Source organism: Macaca thibetana, chromosome 11 (genome assembly GCF_024542745.1).
Source record: "Macaca thibetana thibetana isolate TM-01 chromosome 11, ASM2454274v1, whole genome shotgun sequence".
In the NCBI taxonomy this organism is placed as follows: Eukaryota; Metazoa; Chordata; class Mammalia; order Primates; family Cercopithecidae; genus Macaca; species Macaca thibetana.
This window is the reverse complement of record NC_065588.1, coordinates 120,826,511-120,847,052: the sequence shown is the minus strand read 5'-3', so window position 1 is coordinate 120,847,052 and position 20,542 is coordinate 120,826,511. Positions and strand designations below refer to the sequence as shown.

General features: G+C 56.5%; 2 protein-coding genes across 31 annotated transcripts in view; one reads left to right on the top strand and one right to left on the bottom strand.

Moving 5' to 3' along the window:
• Positions 1–20,542, top strand: part of NCOR2 (nuclear receptor corepressor 2) — a 240,891-nt gene that overhangs the window by 122,961 nt on the left and 97,388 nt on the right. For 25 of the 30 annotated variants that reach the window (XM_050747807.1, XM_050747805.1, XM_050747806.1 and 22 more), the window contains 4 exons: positions 5,037–5,103; positions 13,292–13,464; positions 14,331–14,424; positions 17,227–17,405. In XM_050747807.1, the coding sequence (XP_050603764.1) occupies positions 5,037–5,103; positions 13,292–13,464; positions 14,331–14,424; positions 17,227–17,405 (513 nt within the window). The remainder of the gene's footprint in view (positions 1–5,036; positions 5,104–13,291; positions 13,465–14,330; positions 14,425–17,226; positions 17,406–20,542) is intronic. The other 5 variants (XM_050747808.1, XM_050747826.1, XM_050747825.1 and 2 more) reach the window with 1 other exon arrangement.
• TMEM132B (transmembrane protein 132B) overlaps positions 1–20,542 on the bottom strand; it is a 1,306,862-nt gene that overhangs the window by 1,228,078 nt on the left and 58,242 nt on the right. The window lies entirely within an intron of this gene.

The following is a 20,542-nucleotide window of genomic DNA, read 5'->3' as shown; positions in this document are numbered from 1 at the left end:
CCTGTACTAGGCAGTGTACCGCCTGCAAACCCCAAAGTCAATATCGTATGGTCTTCACCACGGTGTTTCAAAGTGGATTCTGTCTCTCTTCTTTTGTGGGAAGGCGGGACTATTTGTTTTAAAGTAACTAGATTGTACGTTGTACAACAGAAGAGTTGCAAATACACTCTCGAGAGTTCCCACGCACGCTTCACCTGGCACCCCTCAGGTGGACAGCTTATAGAACAGCAGAGAAACACCACAACTGGGGCCCGCCATGGTGGCCCACGCCTGTCATCCCAGCACTTTGGGAGGCCAAGGTGGGAGGATCACTTGAGGCTAGGAGTTGGAGACCAGCTGGGCAACAAAGCAAGACCTCGTCTCGACCAAAAAATAAATTAGCCAAGTATGGTGGCACGTACCTATAGTTCCAGCTACTCAGGAGGCTGAGGCAGGAGGATTGCGTGAGCCCAGGAGTCCAAGGATGCAGTGAGCCATGATCAAGCCACTGCACTCCCGCCTGGGAGACAGAGCAAGACCCTGTGTCTAAAAACAAAAATCAAAATAAAACGAAACAAAATACTAGGAAAGAAATAGCGGCACATGACCCTCCACTAAACTACCAGCTGTCTTTGCATTTCCACCCGTCTCCCCGCCAACGTCTGTTTTCTGGTCCAGGATCTGATTCAGGTTCTCACGTGACATTTGTGCACGTGTCTCCTTAGTCTCCAGCCCGTGACAGCTTCTCAGCCTTGCCTTGTTTTTCACAACCCCAACACTTTTGAAGAGCACTGGTCAGGGCTTTCTTTGGCAGGTGTTTCCTCCTGGTAAGACTGGGATGGGGGGTTTGGGGAAGACCAGGAAAGGTCAGGGGCTGCGTGATGCCGACGTGATGGGGGCTCTGCCCTAGGTCTCCCCTGTCGCCTTAGAGTTATCCCTTCTTTGCTCTGTTCTTTGCTAGGGAGTCACCAAGTCCCACCCACTTTCCAGGGGAGGGGAGTTAAGCTCCGCCTCCTGGAGGTGGGAATATAAAGATTTGTGGAACCACCACCATGATTCATTCATACTTGAGGGGAGATTCTTTGAGACTGTGCAAATTTCTTGTTGCTCCTTAAAATTTTGCTAACCAATTTAGCATTCATCCCTGGATCTTGCCAGCGGCAGTTGGGTTATTACTGCATTCTAATGACGATTTTCTATTTCCCTCATTTCTTGGACATTTATTCATTGGAACTCTAGAAGAAAGATCTGTCCCTTCTCCTCCATGCATTGATGTATTGAGTCATTTGTTTATAATCACACAGACTCGTGGGGATTTGTTTTATTCCTGGGACGCTAATCTGGTCCCAGGGCTATTTCTGTTGTCACTCACATTGTTCCAGCTCTGGCAGCCGGAAACCTTCAGGCTGGGTTCTGTGTCCTTTTAACTTTTGTTTTCTTTTGTTTTTGGCAATTCTTGACTAAAGTCACTGTGGGCTCTTCTTGCATACTTCCTGGCCGAGCGCCGGACTCAGCCATGTCCCGGGCAGCACAGTTTCTGGGATTGGAGGATGGTCTTCGCCAAGATCTGGATGCTGCTGTGCTCAGTGGCCCTGGGCCCTCACTGCTTCTACTCCTTCACAGCTGTCTTTTGCATAAAAGACCAAACCCTTTGCCATGTCGAAACTCACAGGACCCTGCAGGACCGGCCCTGCCAGTCTTGCTCACAGCCCCTCCTCCGTCCTCTCTGTCCCTCCCCAGCACTGTCTAGACACAGGACCTTCCGGTCTGTGCTTCCACTACACAGAGTTTGTTCCTGTCTCCTGCGGTGCCCTCCAGCCGGAGTTCCCTTCCTTCTGGATCTTCCCAGAGCCGGGTCCTTCTGATGACGTAGATCCCAGCTCAAGGCCATCCTCTCTGGGAGACCTTTCTGCACCAGGGAATCTAAAATAGCCCCTCACACCCTGCCCCGCAAGCACTCACTAGCCCACCACTCTACTTAAGTTCCCAAATCCAGGATTATCTTGGTCATCTTGCTTATTGTCCGTGTCACCTCTGTGAGAGCCCACAGCTGTGTCTTGCTCCCTGGTGTGTCCCCAGCACCTGGAACAGTGCCTGGCACATAGTAGATGCTCAGTAAGCACTTGTTGAATAACAGAAAACGAGGCTGTGATGCCATAGATTTCAGATGAGGAAACTGAGGGCTTCTGAGGTGTGCTCAGAGACACCCTGTTATGAGATAAAGGGTGCTGGTCCTAGCCTGTGGGACTGAGGACCCCTGGGGCCCACCCTGACCAGGGTGGGGGCCAGGCTGATGGAAGGTGGGGAGGCCCTGGCCAAGGCACCACCAGAATGACCCAGGGACTGAGGTGGATTCCAGGCCCTTGAGCCCCATGAGGCTTCACTCGTCCATCAGAGCCTGGGGTTCTCTCCTTTTCCGGTTTCCAATGGGGCTAGGGTCCTGGGGGCTGGGCAGAGCGTGGCTCCCAGTCAGCAGCTTTGGAGCTTTCGAGCGGGGTTGGCCACTGCTGAGAATATGAAGAAGTTGGGGATCCCCTCCCCGGAAAAGTGGGTGCCACTGCATGCCCCAGATTGGGGACAGACAGCAAGTTAAGGTGTACAGCAGGCTCCTGAGGTGGCTGTGGCCCCAGGCCCTGGGAGGCTGCAACACCTGCTTTGTGTGTCAGAGACTGTGGGGAGGGGCCTGGGAAGAGAAGAGGAAGGTGCTGAGGCCTTGATGCAGTGGCGGGTGGGGGTGCTTTCCAGCCCTCATGGCATGGGCTCCAGAACCTCCGGCCTCTACTCTCAGGGCTCCCTCCCTTTGCCTGTCTCGGGGTCTCTGTCCGCTTTCTTTGGGTCTTGTCTCTCTTCCTCTCCCCACTTCTCTCTCTCTCTCTCTCCCTCTCCTAGTTTCATCTTCCTCTGAGTCTCTGTCCCTTTCCTTTGGCTCTTATCTCTCTCTGACTCCTCTCTCTCTCTCTCTCTCTCTCTCTGATCCTCTCTGTCTCATCTCTCTCACTCCAGTCTCATTTCCTGTCCATCTCCAGGTCGCTGTCCTATCTTGGATCTCATCTCTCTGTCTCTCTCTGCCTCTGTTTCTCCCCTTCTCCCAATCTCTGTCTCTTTCTCACATCTGTCTCCCTGTCTGTCTCCCTCTCTCTGGGTCTCTGTCTGTCTCTCTCTGGGTCTCCGTCTCTCTCTCTCTGGGTCTCTGTCTCCCTCTGTCTCTGGGTCTCTGTCTCCCTCTGTCTCTGGGTCTCCGTCTCTCTCTCTCTGGGTCTCTGTCTCCCTCTGTCTCTGGGTCTCTGTCTCCCTCTGTCTCTGGGTCTCCGTCTCTCTCTCTCTGGGTCTCTGTCTCCCTCTGTCTCTGGGTCTCCGTCTCTCTCTCTCTGGGTCTCTGTCTCCCTCTCTCTCTGGGTCTCTGTCTCTCTCTGGGTCTCTGTCTCTCTCTCTCTGGGTCTCTGTCTCTCTCTGGGTCTCCGTCTCTCCTCTCTGGGTCTCTGTCTGTCTCTCTCTGGGTCTCCGTCTCTCTCTCTCTGGGTCTCTGTCTCTCTCTGGGTCTCTGTCTCTCTCTGGGTCTCTGTCTCTCTCTGGGTCTCTGTCTCTCTCTGGGTCTCTGTCTCTCTCTCTCTGGGTCTCTGTCTCTCTCTCTCTGGGTCTCTGTCTCTCTCTCTCTGGGTCTCTGTCTCTCTCTGGGTCTCCGTCTCTCTCTCTCTGGGTCTCTGTCTCTCTCTGGGTCTGTGTCTGTCTCTGGGTCTCTGTCTCCCTCTGTCTCTGGGTCTCTGTCTCCCTCTGTCTCTGGGTCTCTGTCTCCCTCTGTCTCTGGGTCTCTGTCTCCCTCTGTCTCTGGGTCTCTGTCTCCCTCTGTCTCTGGGTCTCTGTCTCCCTCTGTCTCTGGGTCTCTGTCTCCCTCTGTCTCTGGGTCTCTGTCTCTCTCTGTCTCTGGGTCTCTGTCTCCCTCTGTCTCTGGGTCTCTGTCTCCCTCTGTCTCTGGGTCTCTGTCTCCCTCTGTCTCTGGGTCTCTGTCTCCCTCTGTCTCTGGGTCTCTGTCTCCCTCTGTCTCTGGGTCTCTGTCTCCCTCTGTCTCTGGGTCTCTGTCTCCCTCTGTCTCTGGGTCTCTGTCTCCCTCTGTCTCTGGGTCTCTGTCTCCCTCTGTCTCTGGGTCTCTGTCTCCCTCTGTCTCTGGGTCTCTGTCTCCCTCTGTCTCTGGGTCTCTGTCTCTGGGTCTCTGTCTCCCTCTGTCTCTGGGTCTCTGTCTCCCTCTGTCTCTGGGTCTCTGTCTCCCTCTGTCTCTGGGTCTCTGTCTCCCTCTGTCTCTGGGTCTCTGTCTCCCTCTGTCTCTGGGTCTCTGTCTCTGGGTCTCTGTCTCCCTCTGTCTCTGGGTCTCTGTCTCTCTCTCTCTCTGAACCTCCCGTCTCCCAGGACGTGCCTGCTTCCCTTGGAACCTGCAGTGGGGTGTGTAACCTGCTTGGTTGAGCCCCCATGGCCCCTGGCCTGAAGTCTGAGACCCCCCTGGGGGTTTTGAAACCTGAAGTCGATGCCTGGTGGCCCCACCAGCTGCCCCACCCTGCTTGTGTCCCTCCCACCACGGCAGGACTGGGTGTGCTGGAGGGCTGTGCACTGCACCTGGTTGGAGTCAACCCTGGGGCCGTGCAGGCCACACCCTGACACCCAGCCTGTAGGCGGCAGCAGGTCTCGGGGTCTCAGGCTCCGTGGCCTGTATTCCTAGTTGGAGGCTGTGGCTGTTTCTCTGTAGCCATCTTTCCATGGGCAGGTGTGGCTGCTGGGGTGCATGTGGGCAGGGGCGGGAAGCCACAGGCCCCTCGGCTCTGGGAACCCTCTTGTCTGCACACCGGGCTCAACCTAAATGTTGGCGGGGGCTGCCTCGCGTGCAGGGGAGTGAGGACGCACGTTGGCAGCTTACAGGTCTCTCTGGGGACACAGTACTCTGGGGTCTTATCTCCCTGAGAACCAGTAACGGGGCAAATTCAGGGCTTATTCTCAGCAAACAGGATGGCGCGGGGTGCAGCGCCTGAGTCCGGCCAGGCTGACCTGTCTGCCGCTTCCCTCCTGCACAGAAACCAGGCGATGCGGAAGAAGCTAATCTTGTACTTCAAGAGGAGGAATCACGCTCGGAAACAATGGGTAAGTCCACACCGTGGCCCCCATCAGGTTTCCTTGAGATCCGGGGAGAATCGAGCGCACAGGGGGCCGCAACTGCGGGGCCCTCTCGGTTCCACAGCTGTCTCCTCCCTGAGCGTCCAGGCTGCGGAGGAAAAGCCAAGGCCGGCCAGGAAAGGAGGAAAGACAATAGCTGCTTCCAGAAGGCCTCAGGGTGGGTGGGGGTGGGAGGCCCTATGGCCCCTTTTCCAGCCTGGAAAGGAAGAAAGCAAAATGTTGGCCTGGAAAATTAGTTGCTAAACCCTGGTCATGGGACCTGTCCTGGGCTTTTCAGGCAGAAAGAGAAGTTTTGGAGAGAGGTGGAGGATCAGGGTGGGCTGTGTGCCAGGCAGCACGGGAGACAGTGGACAAGCATTCAGCCCCCTTTCCCTGAGCCTGCGTTTGTGGCCAGTGGCCTCATTCAAACAGAAAAGGGTGCTGATTCCTGCTTCTCACTGTAAGCTGTGCATCTCAGCCCACGGCAGGGAGGCTGGGTGTGCCAGAGGCACGTGGTGGTGGTTTAGGGCGGCTGTGGACATCACCCATTCCCCAGAGGAGATCAGGGTCGACTATTCTCCCAGTTGTCAGGGAAAGAAGCGTGGACTCAGATGGGCTTCAACAGGAAAGGAATGGGTGTAGCTGGAAACGTCTGTTGGGGGTGGATGGCAGGAATAGTCTTTCAACTCAAGTCTTGTTTTCATTTCATTTCATTTCACTTCACTTCATTTCATTTCATTTATTTGTTTTTGAGATTGAGTTTCACTCTGTCACCCAGGTTGGAGTGCAGTATCAGGATCTCTACTTACTGCAGCCTCTGCCTCTTGGGTTCAAGCAATTCTCTTGCCTCAGCCTCCCAAGTAGCTGGGATTACAGGTGCCCACCACCATGCCCGGCTCATTTTTGTATTTTTAGTAGAGAGGGTTTCACTGTGTTGGCCAGGCTGGTCTTGAACTCCTGACCTCAGGTGATGCACCCGCCTCAGCCTCCCAAAGTGCTAGGATTACAGGTGTGAGCCACCACACCTGACCCCTTCATTTCTATGCAGTTTTTTCAACTCTGTGTGTTAGAACATTGACAAACTGAACCTGAATTCCCATAGCAGCTGGGAGCCAGAGAGAGCTATCCTTTCTCTGACGGTCTCACAGATGCTCTGATTAGGCCAGGAGAGGACCGGGGTCCTGTGAACCAGTGGCTGATGCCGGGGAGATGGAGTGAGGCCGCCTGGTTTTGGCTCATGGGACCTTCTGTAGAGTTGAGGATGATGTCGTTGAGTCCCCCCAAGCCACGGGGCTGCTGGGAGACGGGGAATGGGATAAGGCTGGGGAGACCCTGAGAAGGTCCCCACCTGGGGAAGAGGCGGCCTGGATGGGGACTACTGCCTTGGGATTCTTGGATAGGAGAAGCGACAAGAGCTGGGAACTAGCCTTGCTGGAGGGTGGAGGGGCTCCCCTTGTACCTGCAGCCCCCTGCCCCACCTCTGCCCTCCCTCCGCTGTGTTGGGGTGGGGCCTGTGAGGCAACTCCCTGTGTCCTTTCTGGGGTCAGATCTGCTGGGCACCAGCCTCCAGAGAGGCCCTCCAGGGCACAGCAGTGGCTCTGTCATGCCTGGTGCCTGTAGGTCTATGGTACACAGTAGGTGATGACTAAATGCTGCTTGAACGGAAATGGGCTGGGACAGAACAGTGCGTGGGACACCGAGGGTGTTAGTTGATCCAATGCCTTCGGGGCCTGAGTGCCAGCAGTCACGGAGTACCTACTGTGTGCGAGGCTCGCAGTTGGTGTGATGTAGGCCCTGTCCTCAGACCTGCAGGCTGCAGGGACAGATCGTGCGTAAGGACGAGGAGGATGCCCGCACACCCTGCCCTTCCGGTGCCTGTTGTGTTCCGGGCACTCTTCTGAGTGCTCTCCATACATTAGGGCATTTAGTCCTGTGAGGTGGGAGCTTGGTCAGCCACATGTTTCAGATGAAGAAATCGAGGCACAGAGAGGTTAAGTAACTTGCCGTAGGTCACACAGCTGGGAAGTGGTGGAGCTGAGATTTGAATCCAGACTACCTGGTTCCTGAGCCCATGCTCTGAACCCCCAAGGGGCAGTTCCAAGAGAGCCCAGGAGGGTGTGTGGGGTATGGTGGTGTGGTGAGTGGCTACACGGCAGAACTGAGCAGTGCCTGGGGAGGGGGACCCCAGGCAGGCATGGCGTCCTGGGCAGGTGTGTGGGCACGTGGGGCCAGGTGAGGGGCTTAGCTGGGGCAGGAGGTCCTGGCACCTGGCTCCGGAAGGAGGGGCTGTGCTGTATGGGAAGAGAGTCTTCCCTTGGCCCTGCCTGCCCTGGCCCCGAACTTGTCTGGGCACTAGATGGAGGAGACACTTCCAGCCAGATGCTGGTGCCTGGGAAGCTGTGGGCAGCCCTCGGGACCCAAGGCCTGCTCATAGATGAGGAGAGGTGGGCTGCCCAGCAGTGCCTTGCCCAGCTTCCTCAGACCCCCCCACCTTGACTGGATGGTACCCACGGGCACTTGGGCTGGTACAAGAGACTCTTGAAACGAGCATCCAATCTGTTTATCAAGTTAAGAGATATCCACGCAGGGCTGCCGGGTGCCCAGGAGACACTGGCCAGGAAACGGCCCAGTAATGCGGGGAGAAGAGCTGGGCAGAGGGGTAGGCTCTCGAGATGGGCTGGGGACCTCAGTGCTGAGGTGGGAGTGACCAGAAAGGACTGGCTTTGTGCAGATCTGAGAGTCAGGGTGTCAGGCAGAGGGCATAGCAGGTGCAGAGAGGCCCTGAGGCAGGAACCAGCTTGGGGCAGAACCTGGCAGGCCAGCGGCAGGAGCCATATCACCTGGAAACCTCTGCCCTCAAGCTAGGATGGAACATTCAGGTTTTATTCCGAATGCAGTGGGACAGGAAACCTCTGCCCTCAAGCTAGGATGGAACATTCAGGTTTTATTCCGAATGCAGTGGGACACCGAGTCTTAATACATGTATTTGTAGTAAAGAATCCAAAGTCCTTATTCTAAGAAATTTGACAGAAGAGTACAAGGAACGTCTATATACCCACCACTTAGAATCAGCCACGGTTACCATTGCCTTATATTTGCTCTGTGTGTATAATACAAATATAAACGTGTTTGTTGTTGCACTCTTGGAAAATAGGCACGGAGGCGCGGAGCTTCAGCCCTAATAAATACTCCCCCTTTGTCTCCTGTGAGGAAGGAAATCCTCTCATTTCCACCTAAAACGACTGCCAGTTCAGCGCTATCTTGCCACCTCCTTGACAGCGCCCCCCCGCAACCCACCGTGGTTCCTCCCTTGGGGTGAAGGCTCTTCTAGGGAGGGCAGCAGAGGATCTGATTTCCATTTAAAAGGATTGCTGCAGCTGCTGGAAGGAGCTCAGGCTGGAGGTGGAATTGGGGCGGGCTTGAGTTCTTTAAAGATCGCCAGTGGCTCCTTGGGGGGTCTGTGGAGGGGGTGGAGGGAGAAATCGGCTTAATTTAAAGCTAGAGAAGAGTCAGACAGAAACCAGGGACTTCCAAGAAGGGTCCAGGGTGGCTTCGTGGCCCATCTTGGGACAGACGGAAACAAATTCAACACCCCCTGAAGCCGCGGTGGCGATTGGGATGGTCTCTTTCTTGTGGTATAAGAAGCCGAAGTCCCTGACTTCACTGATTTCAGTAAGGCCTGGGAAGGGGGGCTTGGCCAAGAACTCCGATGTGCCTGCCTCACCCCCAATGGGGAGCCAGACCCCCCTCAGACCCAGGGACCCCCACACCTTAGCAGGTTCCTGGCACCCACCTCTTCCCAGAGAGCAGGGCCTTGTCCCTGTCACGGGATGCTCAGCACCAGCACGGCCCCCCAGGCCTGCCACGTCTCCTGGGAAGCTGAGCTGGCCCCTCTGGAGGCCCAGTTGGCTGAGAGGCTGGCTCGGTCTGTGGTCCCAGAGGCATGACTGGCCTGCTCCTTCTCCTTGGCGGATTTGCGCTCCCAGCACCCCACAGAGTAGCCGGTGGGGCGGGGGCTCCAGTCTTTCCGTGTGTGTGTGTGTGTGTGTGTGTGTGTGTGTGTGTGTGTCTGTGTCTCTGTGTGTGTGTGTCTGTGTCTCTCTGTGTGTGTGTCTGTGTCTCTGTGTGTGTCTGTGTGTGTCTGTGTGTGTCTGTGTGTGTCTGTGTCTGTGTGTCTGTGTGTCTGTGTGTGTGTGTGTGTGTCTCTGTGTGTGTGTGTGTGTGTGTGTGTGTGTGTGTGTCTGTGTGTGTGTGTCTGTGTCTCTGTGTGTGTCTGTGTGTGTGTGTGTCTGTGTTTGTGTGTCTGTGTCTCTGTGTGTGTGTGTGTGTGTCTGTGTGTGTGTGTCTGTGTGTGTGTCTGTGTGTGTGTGTGTGTGTGTGTGTGTGTGTGTCTGTCTCTGTGTGTGTGTGTGTCTGTGTGTGTGTGTCTGTGTATGTGTGTGTGTGTCTGTGTGTCTGTGTGTGTGTCTGTGTGTGTGTGTCTGTGTATGTGTGTGTGTGTCTGTGTCTCTGTGTGTGTGTGTGTGTGTATGTGTATGTGTGTGTGTGTCCGTGTGTGTGTGTCTGTGTATGTGTGTGTGTGTCTGTGTGTGTGTCTGTGTGTGTGTCTGTGTGTCTGTGTATGTGTGTGTGTGTCTGTGTATGTGTGTGTGTGTGTCTGTGTGTGTGTGTGTGTCTGTGTGTGTGTGTGTCTGTGTGTGTGTGTCTGTGTCTCTGTGTGTGTGTGTGTGTGTCTCTGTGTGTATGTGTGTGTGTGTCTGTGTGTGTCTGTGTGTGTGTGTATGTATGTGTGTGTGTCTGTGTGTGTGTGTCTGTGTGTGTGTGTGTCTGTGTGTGTGTGTCTGTGTGTGTGTGTCTGTGTCTCTGTGTGTGTCTGTGTGTGTGTGTCTGTGTCTGTGTGTGTGTGTGTGTGTGTCTGTGTGTGTGTGTCTGTGTCTCTGTGTGTGTCTGTGTGTGTGTGTGTCTGTGTGTGTGTGTCTGTGTGTGTGTGTGTCTATGTCTCTGTGTGTGTCTGTGTGTGTGTGTGTCTGTGTGTGTGTGTGTGTGTCTGTGTGTGTGTGTCTGTGTCTCTGTGTGTGTCTGTGTGTGTGTGTGTCTGTGTCTCTGTGTGTGTCTGTGTGTGTGTGTGTGTGTCTGTGTGTGTGTGTGTCTGTGTGTGTGTGTGTCTGTGTGTGTGTGTCTGTGTGTGTGTGTCTGTGTGTATGTGTGTGTGTCTGTGTGTGTGTGTGTCTGTGTGTGTGTGTGTGTGTGTGTGTGTGTGTGTGTGTGTGTGTGTCTGTGTCTGTGTGTGTGTGTGTGTCTGTGTGTGTGTGTGTGTCTGTGTGTGTGTCTGTGTGTGTGTCTGTGTCTGTGTGTGTGTGTGTCTCTGTGTGTGTGTGTGTCTGTGTCTGTGTGTGTGTGTCTGTGTGTGTGTGTGTCTGTGTCTCTGTGTGTATGTGTGTGTGTGTCTGTGTCTGTGTGTGTGTGTGTGTGTGTCTGTGTCTGTGTGTGTGTGTGTGTGTCTGTGTCTCTGTGTGTATGTGTGTGTGTGTATGTGTCTGTGTGTCTGTGTGTATGTGTGTGTGTGTATGTGTCTGTGTGTATGTTTGTGTGTGTATGTGTCTGTGTGTGTGTGTGTGTGTGTGTGTGTGTGTGTGTGTGTGTGTAAGACAGAGAGGCGGGGAGAGAGGGAGGAAAGGGAGGAAGGGGTCTGCTTCCTCCTCTGGCCAGTGGGTCCGCCCTTGTAGAAAAACGCCAATGAGCATCTTCCCTGCCACCCAGGCCAGGCCAGAGCTGCCCGCCCTGCACTGTTCAAGGCAGGCCGAGTGCACACCCAGCACCGTGGACAGAGGCACAGGCTACAGCAGGCAGCACTGTGGTCAGACCCGGAGGGGGACTTCCTTGTCCTGGGCAGAAGGCAGAGCCTGGTGCTTGGGGCCATGGAGGTGGCCGGATGTCCCCTCAGGGACACTACTGCTGGGGGCCTTTGCCACCCGCACACTCCACGAGGGACCCAGCGAAAGCCAGGCCATCTTGCCAGCACCCTGCTGGCAACGTGGACAGGCCGAGGCCCCGCTGGCCAGTGGCCTGTTGGTTTCTGCCCGCTGGTCTGCACCAGTCACCGCGTGACTTTCCTCCGCTGGCTTGAGGCGAGCTTTTCTCACCTGTGAGCCTGGGGCCTCTCGGACAGGGGCCGAGGTGGCATGGGCTGGATGTTGCCGTCCCCGTGGTCCCCATCCCTCACTGGGGCTGCCCGCAGCCACTGCCCCGAGCATGTTTGTCTGTCACCAGAACCGCCTCTCGATCTCCAGCGGGTTCCTGGCACAGCCTGCATGCATGGGGTCAGGTTCTGGGCCACTCAGCACCAGCCTGACCACCCTGTGGGGACCGTGGTGGTCACGGGGCTATGGAGGATGGAGGGCACAGCTTGCCCTTGGTCAGAAGCTGAACTATGGGACGGGGTGGGGCTGGGGTGTCTGGGCTCCAGGACCAGAGAAGGGCTTTCTGATTGTGCCGAAGCGCCAAGTGGGTGTTTGCGGAGGATCCCAGACCACACCATCTGTCCATCCCCAGCTGTTGGAGGTGGATAACTGGGATTGTGTGGGTGGGCCCCCCGCCGCTTGCTCAAGTCACCTTGGAGATGTGGAAGCCAGGCAGCTATGCTCCAGGCTGATTGGGGATCTCTTCTCAAAGGACATGCAGCAGGCAGCGCTGTGGTTAGATGTGGAGAGGGACTTCCTTGTCCTGGAGGGAGGGCAGAGCCCCCTCTCTGGGAGCTGCTGAGGTCCTCACAGCTGGTCCTTGGGGTGAGGCTGGGGAATGAGGAACTGCTTGCAATGTGGTTTTCTCTGGAGGCTGCCCCTCCCCGGGGCTGACGGGCCCCCATGCCATACGGTACAGCACAGCTTCCTTTGGTGTGGCAGTGGGCTCCATCCGGGCTGTCTGGTGCGGCCGGAGCCCCAGCCACATGTGGCTGCTGGACACTGGGAGTGTGGCTGGGGAGAACTAGAAACCGACTCTTAAATGTTACTCAATTTGTGATTTCAGTTGAGCCACATATGGCGGGTGGCATCCGTTTGGGACCAGGCCTCTGTAGAGGAGGCCAGGACTGGGTGGCTGGTTCACCAGGAAGGGAGGTGACCATGTCCTCCAGGGGAGGTCTGTGGGTTTTCTTCAGGGGCCCCCGTCTGCTGGATATCGATGCAACAATGTGTGTGTCTTTCTGTCATTTGCCTGTGTGACATGTATGTGTCTGTTGTGTGTCTACGTGTGTGACTCTGTGTGTGTCCGTCATGTCTGCCTGTGTGACCCTGTGTGTGCACCAGTTTGTCTGCCTGTGACTGTGCGTGTGTCTGTCATATGTCTGCCTGGATGACCATGTGTGTGTGTCTGCCTGCCTGTGTGATGGACTGTGTGTGTGTCTGTCATATGTCTGCCTGCATGACCATGTGTGTGTCTGCCTGCCTGCGTGACTGACTGTGTGTCTGCCTGTGTGACCATCTGTGTGTCTGGCTGGCTGGCTGTGTGACTTATGTGCCTGTGTATATATGTGTGTGTGTCTGCCTCGGTGTATCTACCTATACGACTCTCTGTCTGCCTATGTGACTGTGAATCTGTGTGTCTGTCTGCCTGTGTATCTGTCTGTGTGACTGTGTCTGTGTGAGTGTGTCTGTCTACTTGTGTGACTGTGTCCATGTGACTATGTGTGTGTCTGACTGCATGTGTGTATGTGACTGTGTGTCTGTGTGACTGCATGTGTGTCTGTGACTTGTGTGTGCCTGTGCATATCTGACTGTATGTGTGTGTGCCTGCCTGTATGTGCATGTCTGTGTGACTGTATCTGACTGTATAGGTGTGTCTGTGTGACTGCATTTGTGTGTGCCTGTGTGACTTGTGTGTACACCTGTGTGACTTGGGTGTGCGTCTGTGTGCACCTGTGTGACTTGTGTGTGCCTCTGTGTGTGTGTGTGCCTGTGTGCATCTGACTGTGTGTGTGTGCCTCTATGTACATGTCTGTGTGGCTGTGTGTATCTGACTGCGTGTGTGTGTCTGTGTGACTGCATGTGTGTGTGCCTGTGTGAAGTGTGTCTATGTGTGCGTGTGCCTGTGTGTCTGCCTGCATGTGAGTGGGCAGGGGCGGGGCGGCGGGTGCCAGGTTCAGGAGCATCTTCTGCAGTGCTCCCCCGCGCTCTCCCAGGAGCAGAAGTTCTGCCAGCGCTATGACCAGCTCATGGAGGCCTGGGAGAAGAAGGTGGAGCGCATCGAGAACAACCCCCGGCGGCGGGCCAAGGAGAGCAAGGTGCGCGAGTACTACGAGAAGCAGTTCCCGGAGATTCGCAAGCAGCGCGAGCTGCAGGAGCGCATGCAGAGGTGAGCGGGGCCCGAGCCCAGCGCCCCCCATGTCAGGGGTCAGCTCCAGGCATCCTCAGCAGAGGTGACCCGGCCAGGAAGGAATAGAACAGTGCAGCAGCTTCTCAGGCCAGTAGCCGGGGCCCTACCAGACCCTGGCATGTGTCCCGTGGAGCCTCTTTGGCCTGACACTTACTTGGAGCTTAAATACGTTTTGGGGGCAAGCACTCCTATTTCTGTGGCCTGCACGACCCCTGAAGGCAGTTGAGTTTGAGATCCCCGGTGTGGGACAAAGGGGAGAGATGTGGCTAAGAGACCAGGCTGCCAGCCTCCCCCAGTGGCTGTGAGGACTTGGTGGACCCTGTGTGAGAGGTACCTGGTGACAAGCAGCTGTGGTTCTATGGCCATTTTTTTTTGGATGCACAGACAAGACGATTCATTGGTGATAATAACAACAGCTTTCACCCTTAACTGAACTCATAAGCCGTGTCTCATTAAGTTCCTCCCAACAGCTCTAGACAGCCGGGTGCCACTTTTGAATCCTCATGTGACAGGGGAGGAAACTGAGGCACAGAGAGAAACACTTTGCCCCAGGGCCAAAGAGGGAGAGCGGGGCTTTGAACCCAGATCTTTGTGGCTGGGCTTTTCAGGGTATTTTAGGAGAGAGGAAGCGAGTGAGCTGCCCGTGTCACAGGGTTTGGCCATGCTGGGTTGGGGTGGGGGCTCCACGCCTCCCCAGGACTCCTGGTGTGGGGCCAGCCCCTCTGCTGCCTGCTGCCCACACTTCTTCTCTGGGGAGGGCGTGGGCTCAGGGCTGCGCCACAGGGGCCTGCTAGTGTCCCCGACCACCAAAAGGCTGGTCCTGAGTGTGTCCCCTTGGTCCCCAGCAGGGTGGGCCAGCGGGGCAGTGGGCTGTCCATGTCAGCCGCCCGCAGCGAGCACGAGGTGTCGGAGATCATCGACGGCCTCTCAGAGCAGGAGGTGAGTGCAGGCCCTGACTCCGGCCTCAGCTCCTTTTCCCTGGCATCCCCCGTGAGGGTGCAGAGGCCCTAGCCAGAAACCGCCTCCCGGGTGGTTTACATCAAGGGGCTTGCCGCCGCAGAATCAACGTGGGCACCGAGGTACCCAGGAGTAGAAGCCTCAGGAAGCCACGGCCCGTCCCAGGCCTGCAGGGGTGAGCGGAGAGAGGGGTGTTAATGTGTCCGAGATGGGGTGTGGCAGGACCCCCTGCAGAGAGGGCCCCAGTGCTCCCCGATCCAGATGCCACAGCACGGAAGGGGTTGGGGGACGAGGACCCTGCCTCTCACTCTTACCATCTCCTGCCTCCTTTTGGAACTTCCCATTGGCTGAGTCCAACCAGAAACCCAAGGGGCAGGAGTACCTGTGGGTTCCAGGGTCAGCCTTCCGGGGGCCAGAGCTTGGCGGGGTGGGGGGAGCATGGTGCAGGCCGGTAAGTTCCCAGCACGCCGTCTGTCCACACAGCCACGACCTTCTCACAGGAATCTCAGCCCTCCTGGCTGGAGCAGGGCTGGTTTCCCCTCAGGCCTCTTTGGGGTACCAGGACACCCTGGGGTCAGCCGAGGTGACCCTGGTTGCCGTCATGGGGGCCCACAGATGGCCAGGAAGCAGAGGGGCAGCCTTTTCTCCTGGGGAGGAAGTTGGCATCAGCCTGTCCCTCCTGGGTCCTGTGGGTCAGGTATCCATGATGACACTACCCCTTGCTCCCAATACCACGGCAGACATGAAGCAGCCACGGCACGTTTCTTCCTTCTGGGGACTTTTGTCTGGGGAGAGCTTTTGTCCAGATGGGAGATTATAGCCCTTCAGCTCAGCGCAGCAGAGCCACGCATGGCTATTGAAATCAAAATTAATTAAAATGGGATAAAATTAGCAATTCAGTTCCTCGGTTGCATCTGACACATCTCAAGAGCTCGACAGCCGCTTGTGGTTGGCGGCTCCCCTCCTGGGCGGGGCAGACAGTGAACACCTCCCTGGCTGCAGAGCGCTCTGTTGGACAACAGAACGTGCTGCCCTGAGATGCTGATGCTCAGATTAGACAGATGGAAGGGGCCCCAGGGAGGGGGCGGCTGGTTTAAGTTGCAGTTTCTCACCAGAGATGCTAATTCAGCTGGTCTGGGGCAGAGCCCAGGAATCCGAATTTTTACCCAGCCACCCACATGATTCTGAAACAGGCAATCCAAAGATGAATCTGGCCATTAAAACATAATTTTTAATTTTAAAACTTCTTGTGGTACGTTTTTGTTTACAACAACATCCAGTTGACAGAAAACAGAGCTCAGAAAGCCATCCCATTGCACAGTCACAGGGCCTGGCCCTCGAAGGCTGGGCACCGGAGCTGGGCCGTTTTAGCCCCCGTCTCACCGGCGCTCTGCCCTTGTGGACATCCCGCAGAGAGGCTGGACGTGGGTTTAGTCTGCACTGGAAGGAGGAGGCCGGTGGCCCTCTCCTCTGCATTCCTTACCTGATGGCCAAGGATGTGGCGCCTGGGCTGATTGTTGCATGTACACACACACACACTGGCCACATGGGAATGCAGTCACCAGAGTCCTCAGGGACATCAAGGATGCTGTGTCCAGGGTGAAGGGTGGAAGTGGAATTTGGGACAGAAACTTCCCCAGCCAGCTTGGGGTGACCTGAGGTTCCCCGGGAGTGTGCAAGGGAAGGGTCTGGGCCGGAGGACAGGCACTTCCCATCCTTCTGGGAGCTTCCTGCGGTCAGAGCACATGGCCGGCATGGGAAGGACAGGAAGGCAGCTGTCGGAGGGCGGAGCAGAGGTCCTGCCAGGGAGGACTCTGCTGGGGGTCTGCTGTTATTACGTCCCTGAGACATCCGAGGAAGGTCAGCGTTCTGTATTGGGGTGTGGGGTACAGCTCCAAAGTTCTGGGAGACAGACACCGGCCTCTTGTGGGAACCCTGTCCCACCCCGGGGTCAGAGCTGTGCCTCGCACCCGGCCCCTGGCTGGGAGTCCTGCACCTCGAGTGAAGAGGTTGGATGTGGGCCGCCGGGCAGCTGGATCGTTTGAACTGGCTGACCTTGGCTACGCGGAGCCCTCGCTTGCCTCCGGAGATGGGTAATTAATCGCCAGTAATTGGCTGGCTGCGAGATTTGGGGAAGTGAGCCCAGCTGAGTGGCGGCTCAGAGCCTCTTAATAGTCATCCCAGTGCATTAGAGGAGCGGCCGCCTGACTGCTGCCGCATGCAGGGCTGGGTAGGCCAGATCCCAGGTGGGCCCTTTGAAGGAGCGGGATGCTGGGAGGGGGCGTGGGGTGTGGGGGAAGGAAAGGCTTCTCTCCACCAGCGAGGCGGCCGACCCTCTCTGCGCCCCTGGGCTGCCTGCATGCCGTGGGGCCAGCTGGACCCCAGGGCCCACTCTTGCCTGCCGAACCTGGAAGGCCGTCCTGTCTCCCGGGCTCCCTGGGCCCAGCTGGGCTGAGCATCCTTCCCGCAGTGCTTTATGGCGCTTGCGTTTCCAAAGGGAAGATTCATGGCTCCCCTCCCACTGCAGAGAAGGCAGCTGCTGCTCTCTGCATTGAATCTACAGTCCTGCCCACCATAAACCTGTCGGGGAGGCCTTTACATTCTCCCTTCCCCCAGCATGAGCTCTTATTATTTTTAAACTCATCATTCTCCTTCTCGTCGGTTTTGCATTTTCCCTACCCGGGCACAGAACATCGGTCCCCTCTGTGCCTTCCCTGGGTCCCCTGCACTGGCCGGAGCACCTCGCCCCCGGGCGCTCTGACCCTGCCCTCCGTTTCCCCGCAGAACCTGGAGAAGCAGATGCGCCAGCTGGCCGTGATCCCGCCCATGCTGTACGACGCCGACCAGCAGCGCATCAAGTTCATCAACATGAACGGGCTCATGGCCGACCCCATGAAGGTGTACAAAGACCGCCAGGTCATGAACATGTGGAGCGAGCAGGAGAAGGAGACCTTCCGGGAGAAGTGAGTCCTCCATCACCTGGCCTGGCCTCCCGTCCCCCTCCCCGTCCCAGAAACCCATCCTGTTGAGGCCTGCGCTGTCTCTGGGGCAGCCACCACAAATGAACACGCCAGGGGGTGCTTAAAGCCGCAGGGATTTACTCTCTCCTGGTTCTGGAGGCCGGAAGTCCAAATCCTGGTGTCGGTGGGTTTGGTTCTTTCTGGGGGCCATAAGGGAGAGCCTGTCCCGGCCTCTCCCCAGCTTCTGGTGCTGCCAGCATCCGTGGCCTTCCAGGGCTTCTAGATGCATCCCTCCACGCTCTGCCTCCGACCCCACATGACCTTTGTCTCTGTGCTTCTCCTCTTCTTATAAGGATACCAGTCACACTGAATTTAGGGTCTAGCCTAACCCGATACAACCTTACTTTAATTACATCTGCAAAGACCCTGTTTCCAAATAAGGCCACGTTCTGAGGTTCTGGGTGGCCATGAATTTTCCGAGGACACACTTCAACCTGGTACAAAGCTTAAGGGCAGCTGTATGTAAGACAGGGCGCTGTGAGTCGGAAGAACAAGGCAGGAAGGACTTAGAGGCTGGGCCTGAGCCTTGGGCAGGGACGCGGCTGGCCAGTGGCTTTTTGGTGGTTTCTATTTTGTTTTCTCTTTGACAGTAGCTGCTGGCTGAGTGGGTTCATGATCCCATCACCGTGCCTGTGTCTTGTCGGCTTCATGCATTTCCCCCTCCTGTCCCTTAGGACAGCTCAGCCAGGCCCACCCCAGTACACAGGTGATGACACGGAGGCTCATAGAGGTTGAGACAGTGTACAAAGGCCACACAGCATGCACACTGCGGAGGCAGGGTTCAGACTCCCCCAGCCGGGATGGAGAGGCTGTGTGGGGAAGGGTTTGCGAATGGGGCCAGGGAGTAGGGCTGTGCAGAGCAGAGGCGGGAGTTGAGTTCTCTCGAAAGCTGTGTCTGAGGGGGCCAAACACCACAGTGAGGATCTGTGATGTGACATCCAGGCAGAAGGAGGCCTCCGTTCCTGGCCCAGGGTCCCCAGAGGAGATGGTGGGCCCTGCTGAACCACCCCACACCTTGGGAACAGTGTGCTATAATTCCGGGGAGTCTAATCTTTTGGCTTCCCCAGGCCACACTGGAAAAAGAAATGTCTTGTGCCACACAGAAAACACGCTAACATTAATGATAGCCGATGAGCTAAACAAAATCACAAAAAAACTCATAAGGTTTTAAGAAAGTGTACGAATGTGTATTGGGCCGCGTTTAAAGCCATCCTGGGCCGCATGTGGCCTGCGGGGTGCACAAGCCTGCTATAATCACTTGCCCGTAAAGCGCTGGGTTCCCTGCCCAGGACATAGAGCACCTCCTCAGGACCTCAGACCCCTGGGAGGCAGGAGAGTGGGAAACTGAGGTGTGGACGGAGGTCTCAGTGCTTGGCCAGGAGGGGACGCAGGGAAGAGACTTTACTCTGTCACTGCCCGACGTTCACCCAGCAGGCCACTGAGCTGACTTGGGGAAGACCCTGCCTCCAGACAAGAGCTTCCTCCAAAGCAATGACACTCCTTCCCCAGTGCCCTGGGCTTTGGTTCACGGTTGTGGACTCAAAAGAGGTGCCAGGCAGGACCTGAGGGATGGGGTGACTCTGGGTTCCCAGCAGGGGCGGGCGGACTAGCATGTGCAGATACCGAACTCAGAAAGGACAAGGACACAGTGGCTATCCAGGAGGGTCTTTGGTGGAAATCATTTTTTAAGAGTAGCTTTTGATTACGGAAATGTTGAAACGTCCATAAAAATAGAGGGGTGGGGTAATGAGCCGTTGGGTGCCCACGGCGCAGGATCAGTGGTCCTCCGCAGGAGACAGCCTTGGTCCCTGAGCAGGAATACTCGGTTACTTAGTGGCTCGTGCCTGCAGCCTCACCATAGCAGACACGATCTTTCTACATCAAATTGAAGTCTCCGTCGCATGCTTTTTACAGTTTTGAACGAGGGAGGTGATGGTGGGACAGTCACAGGTGTTAAGAATTACTGAATTACTGTTGCGTTCGATATTCAAATTCCTTCTGGTAGGCATGATGTTTTAGTGTATGTATTTTTTCTGAAATACAAAAACTGGTGTTCTGGGGTGCTTTCTGTGGCTCCAGCCTTTCGGAAGATCTCATGTGGCTCTGCAGGTCTGATAATTTCACCCTCTGTTAATTCAGTAGCCGAAGGGCGGGGGACGCAGGCTGGGCTGCTCTCTGCTGGCCTGGTTGAGCCACAGCTTGCCCGCCTGCATCCCTCCAGGACTGTGGGCTCGGTTTGAGGTCTCATGTGCGGAGGAATTGATAGCACTCAGGGCTTTGAAAATCACCTACTGACAGCATGGGGCTACCATGTGCTGGCCATGTGACCATTCCCCCTCTGAACCTCGATTTCCTTATCTGTAAAATGGGTAGAGTGACAGGGCCTTCCTTAGTCAGCTGTTGTGAGGTGTGCAGGGCATAGGAAACTTCTAATAAACGTCTTCAGGGGGTGCAAGTGAGGTCGGGGGGAGGGGAACAGGTGACCTAGGAGATTCCCAAGTTGGATTCCTGGTCTCTTGGGAGCCCCCACTGTGCCTGGGGAAACCCCGTGGGAGGGGTTTGCAAGGAACGAAATGTCACTGGGACAAGGAGGGGGAGCAGAGCGGGAAGGACTCTCCCTACCTGGAAGAGAAGGGCTTTAGGATGGCTCCGGCCTTGCCAGCCGCCCGAGGTGGGATCCCAGGCCAGGGAAGCCTGCCATTCCTCACCGCACTGCTTCCACTGGGAGGAGAGAGAGACTGTTCAGGATCCTCGGGTGTCTGGCTGGGAAGCAGGTGCGGGGCCTGCTAGCCTCCTGCCCAGCCATCTGGAGGGCCAGGCAGGTCGGGCACCGGTGCTCACTCAGCCTCCCTCCGTGGGAGCCCACAGTCCAGCCTCGCTGGCGGCCACTGCTTTCCCCGCGAAGGCTGTCCGGCTGTGGCACGTCGCCGGGACGCCTGGGCCTGGGGCCATGGACTCCACCCAGCACCCCTGGGGTGGAGCAGGCCTTGACCCACATCCCTGCCCCCACCATGCTCCCGCTCCTTTGGCCCTCGCATTTCAGCCTGGCCCAGTGGTTTCCCAGTAATTCTCCTGGCTAC